The following is an 8,031-nucleotide window of genomic DNA, read 5'->3' as shown; positions in this document are numbered from 1 at the left end:
CTCCAGACTCTGAGGCAAGAGAGCCCAAACCATAGTGTATGGACAGACCATCTGTCCAGGAACTTGCTCCTATCTCTCCAACTCATTCTCAGCAAAGCCTTGCATCAAAGCTTCACAATTTTATCCTAGGAAACACACTGTCCATAGAACCGCAACCGAGAGTGAGAGATATGGATAAACCTCAAGAAAGTGGACCCACTCCTTCTCTAGACCCTAGAGTAGAAGTCGGCCAGAGTGAGAGCCATCAAACCCAGATCCAGCTACCAGACTAGAGAGCCATACCTGTCTGGGGGGTGGCAGACTCATTCAAAGCTCCGGACACCTTATTAAACCAAGAACTAGGTCCATCTTCCCAAAGGCCTGAGACATCATACCAAAGAGAATGTGTCTACCTAGGCCCATTGCCACAACAAGGCCCGTTGGTCTATCAACAGTACCGGGGTCAAGTGGGTCTTTAAGACCAAGTTTCATGCTCATGGATCTGTGGACAAACACAAAGCCAAATCGGTTGCGAAGGGGTACTCTCAGATTGAGGGTGTGGATTATGAGGAAACTTTTTCTCCTACAATTAGATACACCACTATCCGGACAATTCTTGCTCTTTTTACTCATGAGCACTAGCCGGTTTACCAAATGGATGTCAAATCTACTTCTTAATGTTGACTTACATGAAGAGGTGTATGTTGAACAACCTCAAGGTTTTCAGGTTCCCAGACATGGGGTACAGATTGCATAAAGCCCTTTATGGTTTGAAACAGGCACCCAAGGTGTGGTATGATAAGATTGATACATTCTTTCTTTCCCTTGGATTCCAGAGATGCTTTGCAAACATCAATATCTCTGTCTTTGCTCAGAATGCTTTTCTTTGCTTGATTGTCTTATATGTTAATGATTTATTGATCACTGACACACATCTTGTCAAGCTTGAACAACTCCGGTGAGATTTAGCTCCACCTTTAAGATGACTGATTCAAGACTTCTCCACTACTTTCTTGGGATGGAGGTCTATCAGGCTTTTGATGGAGTGTTTCTTAACTAGTACATACATTTGTAGACAGCTCAGCTCTTGGAGACATTTCGGATGATCGACCCATGGGATCCTACCTCCAAGCTCTTTGAGGACAATACACAGTACCGGAGGCTTGACATTTCTTTTTACTGTCAGTGTCCTCAGTCCGTTTTCTTCCGCTCCTCGACATTCTCATTGGCAGACCATGGAAGCTGGAATGGTTAAGGGCTCATACCACCCGACCTTTTTTATCACGCCAGCTATCCTCCTGGGCAGGCCTGCAGCGCCATCCAGGCGACCCATGGCGGGGCGCTCGGATGCTGCAGGCCATGACGTATTCTTTGTGAAGGAGCCCTCAAATAATTCAGTCTGGAGCAACTCTTCTGTAGAGCGTATGAGATGCAGACATCACGAGCGCTTGTGGAAGAGCAAAGTAAGTGTCTAGGTAAATGATGATGCTTGATTGACAACACGTGAGTCTCTGTCCCGTGTGCTTGTGTTTTGCAGACAAATCTAAGGGCCCCAGATTTCCAGCTATGCCAAGTTGTTTCAAAGAAGACAGGCTAAGAGAAGATCCAGGAAAGAGAAGATCCTTGTGTGATTGAGGAAATGCACAGAGCACAGAAAGAAGAAAGAGAAGATCCTTGTGTGATTGAGGAAATGCACAGAGCACAGAAAGAAGAAAAGATGATGAAGAACAATGGCGGTGGCTGGGGGAAGCTTAGTTTAGAGGAGGCACTGAGTTCCTTGGAAGAGGGGTTGCTGCCCCAGCCTTCCGTTGAGGATGTTGCACACATCTTGCACAAGTGCAGGAAGGAGAGACACCAAGCGCATGCCCTGCGCTTGCATGCCTACATGTGCAAAAGTGGGCTAGAAGCTCATAGATTACTCGGAAACTACCTCGTCTCGATGTTTGTGGAAGTTGGAAGCATGCACGATGCCCAACAGGTTTTTGGCAGGTTGGTATATCGGAATGAGTGGTCCTGGAATTCCCTTATCACAGGTTATATCAAATGTGGAAAGCCACAGAATGCTCTCACCCTACACCAGAAAATGCAAGAGGATGATTCTTTACATCCCAGTGTGCATACACTTGTGGCCTTACTGAAGGCTTGTGCGCAGCTCAAAGATCTGGAAAGAGGCCTCGAAATTCACGCTCACATTGCCAGGATGGGGTTTCTGGAAAAAGACCTTTTTGTTGGTAGCACCTTAATTGATATGTATGCAAAGTGTGGCTTGCTTGCCAAAGCACAGGAAGTGTTTGATAAACTCCCAGTTCAAGACATTGTCTCGTGGAATGCACTTATTGCAGGTTATGCCAAACATGGGCATGGCAAGGAAGCACTCAAGCGTTTTGAGCAGATGCAACTCAAGGGCATCTCCCCAAATGCTGTCACATTTGTTTGCAGCTTGAAAGCTTGTGGCATCATAGGAGCTGCAGACACGGGCCGTCAAATACATGCGGAGATTGAAAGAAACGGGTTGCTGGAAAGCGACCTTTTTGTTGGCAGCACATTGGTTGATATGTATGCTAAATGTGGCTTGCTTGCCAAAGCACAGGAGGTGTTTGACAAACTCCCAGTTCGAAATATAGTCTCCTGGACTGCACTAATTGCAGGATATACTGAACACGGTAATGGTGAGGAAGCACTTAAAACTTTTGAAAATATGCAACTCGAGGGTGTCTCCCCTAATGCTGTCACATTTATTTGCAGTCTGAAAGCTTGTGCCAGCATAGGAGCGATCGACAAGGGCAGAGAAATACATTCTGAGATTGAAAGAAAGGGGTTGTTGGGAAAAGACCTTCTTGTTGGGAATGCCTTGGTCGACATGTATGCCAAATGTGGCTTCCTTGCCAAAGCACAGCAAGTGTTTGACAAGCTTCCAGTTCGAAATCTAGTCTCATGGAATGCACTAATTACAGGATATGCTGAACATAGGCATGGTGAGAAAGCACTCAAGTGTTTTGAACAGATGCAACTTGAGGGTGTCTCCCCAAATGCTGTCACGTTTGTTTGTAGCTTGAAAGCTTGTGGTAGTATTGGAGCTATAGACAAGGGTCAAGAATTACATGCGCAGATTGCCACAGAGGAGTTACTGGAAAGAGACCTTCTTGTTGGCACCACCTTGGTAGACATGTATGCCAAATGTGGCTCGCTTGCCAAGGCACAAGAAGTTTTTGACAAACTTCCAGTTAGAAACATAGTCATATGGAATGCACTGGCTGTAGGGTATGCCAAACATGGGCATGGAGAGACAGCACTCAAGTGTTTTGGACAGATGCAACTTGAGGGTCTCTCTCCAGATGCTGTCATGTTTGTTTGCAGTTTGAAAGCTTGTGGCATCATAGGAGCCACAGACAAGGGTCTAGAAATACATGAGGAGATTGAAAGAAAGGGATTGTTGGAAAAAGACCTTGTTGTTGGCAATGCCTTGGTTGATATGTATGCCAAATGTGGCTGGCTTGCGGAAGCTCAGCAAGTGTTTGACAAGCTTGTAGTTCGAGACGTAATCTCCTGGAATGCACTAATGGCAGGATACACTGAAGATGGGCATGGTGAGGAAGCACTCATGTGTTTTGAACAGATGCAACTAGAGGGTTTGTTGCCAAATGCTATCACATTCCTTTGCGGCTTGAAAGCTTGTGGCATCATAGGAGCCATAGACAAGGGCTGTGAAATGCATGCGGAGATCGCTAGAAAAGGGTTGCTGGAAAGAGACCTCGTTGTCGGCAGCACCTTGGTTGATATGTATGCCAAATGTGGCTCACTTGTAAAAGCACAGGAAGTCTTTGACAATCTTCCAGTTCAAAATGTAGTCTCATGGAAGGTGCTTATTGCAGGATACGCTGAACATGGGCATGGTGATGAAGCACTCTACTGTTTTAAAAGGATGCAGCTTGAGGGCGTCCCTCCAGATCCTGTCTCGATTATTTACAGCTTGAAAGCTTGTTGCAGCATAGGAGTCACAGACAAGGGTCGAGAAATACATGCTGAGATTGTCAAAAAGGGGCTATTGGAAAAAGACGACGTTGGCAACACCTTGGTCGATATGTATGCCACATGTGGCTCGCTTGCTGAAGCACAGGAAGTGTTTAATGAACTTCCCTCTCAAAATGTAGTCTCATGGAATGCTCTTATTGCAGGGTATGCCAAACATGGGCATGGTGAGGAAGCACTCAAAGGTTTTGAACAGATGCAACTTGAGGGTGTCTCTCCAAATGTTATATCTTTTGTTTGCAGCTTGAAAGCTTGTGGCTGCGTAGGAGCCACAGAGAATGGCCGCAAATTACACACTGAGATTGAAAGAAAGGGTTTTTTAGAAAGAGACCTTGTTGTTGGCACTGCCTTGGTCGATATGTATGCCAAATGTGGCTTGCTTGTGGAAGCACAGCAAGTGTTTGACAAGCTTCCAGTTCGAGACCTGGTCTCATGGAATGCACTGATCTCAGGATATACGGAACATGTGCATGGTTGGAAAGCACTCAAGTGTTTTGAAAAGATGCAACTTGAGGGTTTCTCCCCAGATGTGGTCACATTTGTTTGCACCTTGAAAGCTTGTGGCAGCATACAAGCTATAGACAAGGGTCGAGAAATACATGCTGTGATTGCCAGAGGGGGGTTTCTGGAAAGAGATCTTGTTGTCGGTAACACCTTGGTTGATATGTATGCTAAATGTGGCTCCCTTGCCAAAGCAAAGGAAGTTTTTGACAAGCTTTTTGTTCGAGATGTTGTCTCGTGGACCTCACTAATGACAGGATATGCTGAACATGGGCATGGCGAGGAAGCACTAGACTGTTTTGAAAAGATGCAACTCGAGGGTGTTTCTCCAAATTCTGTAACATTTATTTGTAGCTTGAAAGCTTGTGGCAGCTTAGGAGCCATAGACAAGGGCCAAGAAATACATAGTGAAATTGAAAGAAAGGGGTTTTTTGAAAGAGACCTTGTTGTTGGCACTTCCTTGGTGGATATGTATGTCAAATGTGGCTCACTTGCCATTGCACAGCAAGTGTTTGACAAGCTTCCAGTTCGAACCATTGTCTCGTGGAATTCACTGATTGCAGGATATGGCCAGCTCGGAGAAGGTGAAAACGTTTTTCTTATCTTTGATAGAATGCTAGGAGAAGGTATAAGGCCAGATCCGGCCACCTTTGTAATGGTTCTCAATGCATGCAGTCAGACAGGTCTATTTGATAAGGGCCAGACATACTTTGAGGCCATGAGCACCAACTATGGTATCATTCCAACTCTTGAACACCACACTTGCATGGTTGATCTCCTTGGCCGTGCAGGCCAATTAGAGAAGGCAATAGCAATGATTAAGAAGTTGCCATTGTGTCCTGATCTTGCAGTATGGCATACTGTGCTGGATGCTTGTAGAATGTGGGGAAATGTAGAGCTTGGAAGACAGGCCTTCGAACATGCAGTGCGTTTGGATGAAATGGGTGCTACAGCTTTTGTCTTAATGTCTAACATCTATGCAGGTGCAGACATACAGAAGGAAGTGAACAAGGTTGAGGCATAAGAGTGGAATCACAAGCATGAAAGGGGCAAGGATATTGTTGGTGGACTGACGCCAATTAAGCAAGGTGTGGAGCCTGTGTGATGAGACCTTAAGCTGCCCCATTGAGATCCTCGGTGCATGCTGTGTATTCCCAGGTAAATTGGCTTCTAAATAAAGTCATTCTCACACTCTGGAAGTAGTTACCATTTGATCCATTTTAGATTGGACCATATCTGATCATGTCTTGTGGATGTATATCCGCCACATGTAATCTCTAGTAACTCTGTTCATTGCATGTGGATAGGTTTCTGGGACACTCCATTATACTGTGGCGGTGGCATCGAGAGACAGCCCACGTGATATCATCTACATTGTGACACGAGCATAGCATTAGTCTTCTACCCCTTACAGCCAGGTGCATAGATGAGGTGAAAGGAAGCCATGGTGGCTGTTGTCTGCTGCATCCTCATTATGTGTGTGACCAACTGAAATAAGGCATCTTGTGAAGGGGCCAGGCTGCAAACTGTGCTAGAATGATGTGCTGTGGGATAGAAAGTTTACTGCGAGAGCATCATAACTTGTAGTCTTAGTTCTTTGCTCCAATCCACAGGTGTGAGGTTGACTGCCAAACAAGCTGTCCCGTACATGGTTGTTGGTCTAATCAGTGAGTCACAGAAATCACTTGGTTTTTCACGTGCTGAAAGTGTGATTGAAAGTGTAGTCCCTCTAGCCATGCTAATGATGCATACTAAGCGGTTGCTGTTGTGGGTTTCATGGAGAATTTTGGACATGGAAACACAACTCTGAAAGAAGTGTAAGCTTTCAGTATGTCAACAGTGGCATCACCCCGTAACTCTTTCAACTAATCCACTTCAGGAATGCATCTTCTAGCTAGTCTAGTCAAGGGTCATAGGCACCATCCAAACCCTTGCTAGACTGGACCTATTTCAACTTATCATAGTGGCTGGGGTGATATTACAGTGAAGGTGAAAGCCACACATTACACCTTAAAATAGGTGTTTGCTCTCCTTGATAGAAGGTTTTTTTGTGTCTATATACATTTCATTTGCTTTACAAATTTGCCCAAAGAGTAACCCACACTCTTTTATCATATCAATTACACCCTTTTTTGACTTATAGTTAGAGTTGGCCTATTCCAGGCTTCCTATGCTTGGAATAATGACTAGAACTTGTTATTCACATATATGATGAAGCACAAGGTTTGCCAATGAAAATCTCAATGATCATGCAAAAGCATTAAACGATAAGGTGCTCAATTTTTTTCAAATGCAACCCACAAGTGAGCGCACTTTTCTTTTGCATATGAACATTGTCTTGCTAAAGGTGAGGCTTTGTGTAATAGACTTTAGGGTTAAGAATCTTCAAGGGAAATTTCTGAAGTCATCTTGGCACACGAAGGCTTTTACCCTATGGTAGGATTTTCTTCTTTAAGAAGAAAAAAACAAAATTTAAGCTTCAAGAAGAATGCCACTGGAGGAACCTATAGTGGATCTGCCACATGATGTGCAGAAGAGCTTATGTTGTGCTGTTGATGCAGAGTCCACTACCAAAGCTACACCAGATTTGTTGGGATGATAGGTAGAGTTGAGATGATTGTTTCTTGCATATCAAGTGAGGGCATCATCAGAGAATACTACTGGTGGTGGTTTCATATTGCTAGCAAGGATGGAGATGAAAGATGCTGTTGTTTTGATGTTGCTAAGAATATAGCTCAATGCATGCCCATTACTAATGGGGAGGGCATTTTCTTAGGCGAGCAGTTACATGCAAGCGGTTACCAAAAGTGGTGAGTGATTTATCGTATAATACATACATGCATCCATGTAGTATGCATCCATCCATGCATGTAGCATGTGTGCATACCTACATGCATGCATGCATGCATGCATACATGTTGGAATGCATACGTACAAGTAAGCATGCATGTTGGAATGCATACGTACAAGCATACATATGTGCATACATGCATATATCCTCTCTACCCACCCCCCCTCTCTGTGTGAGAGAGAGAGAGAGAGAGAGAGAGAGAAAAGGGGAGGAAGAAAGCGGGAGAAGGGAGAGAGTTACAGAGAGGGAAGCAATAGAGAGGATTTTGTCTTCCTCCCCTCTCACTCTCTCTGAGAGAGAGGAAAGCGATTGAGAGAGGATTTTGTCTTCCTCCACTTCTCTCTCTCTCTAACTCTCTCCCTTCTCTCTCTGTCTTCCTCCCCTTGACTCTCTCTAACTCCCTCCATTCTCTCTCTATCTTCTCCCTTCTCTTTGTTTTCCTCCTCTCTCTCTCTCTCTCTCACACACACACACATCCCTCTCTCTCTCTCTCTCTCTCTCTCTCACTATCGTCATCATTATCATTGACTTTTGTATCCTTGCCCATAACATTTCTATACTATACATTGCATTTTTATACACTTTGCATGTCTCTTCGTTATCAACGATCTATTGGCAGCCATCTCGATTGCAATCATTGGGTATTGACAGTACTTGTAGGTTGTTGGGAC

At 44.6% G+C, this 8,031-nt stretch overlaps 1 protein-coding gene across 2 annotated transcripts; it reads left to right on the top strand.

Moving 5' to 3' along the window:
- The first annotated feature begins 888 nt into the window (after positions 1-888).
- On the top strand, positions 889-6,590 carry LOC147620882 (pentatricopeptide repeat-containing protein At2g39620-like). 2 transcript variants are annotated; one of them, XR_015270023.1, is made up of 3 exons: positions 915-1,442; positions 1,517-5,667; positions 5,817-6,590. XR_015270023.1 is itself a non-coding variant. In XM_086825144.1 (2 exons), the coding sequence occupies exon 2, from the start codon at positions 1,619-1,621 to the stop codon at positions 5,531-5,533; it is 3,915 nt and encodes a 1,304-aa protein (XP_086681270.1). In that variant the 5' UTR covers positions 889-1,442; positions 1,517-1,618; the 3' UTR covers positions 5,534-5,700. The 2 variants fall into 2 exon arrangements, 1 of the variants encoding a protein (XP_086681270.1); XM_086825144.1 differs by lacking the exon at positions 5,817-6,590 and having other exon boundaries at positions 889-1,442; positions 1,517-5,700.
- The last annotated feature ends 1,441 nt before the right edge of the window (positions 6,591-8,031 follow it).

The sequence above is a fragment of the Cibotium barometz genome, chromosome 31 (assembly GCF_041138505.1).
Source record: "Cibotium barometz isolate CiBa-2024 chromosome 31, ASM4113850v1, whole genome shotgun sequence".
NCBI classification, from domain to species: Eukaryota; Viridiplantae; Streptophyta; class Polypodiopsida; order Cyatheales; family Cibotiaceae; genus Cibotium; species Cibotium barometz.
This window is presented reverse-complemented; position numbering and strand designations above follow the sequence as displayed.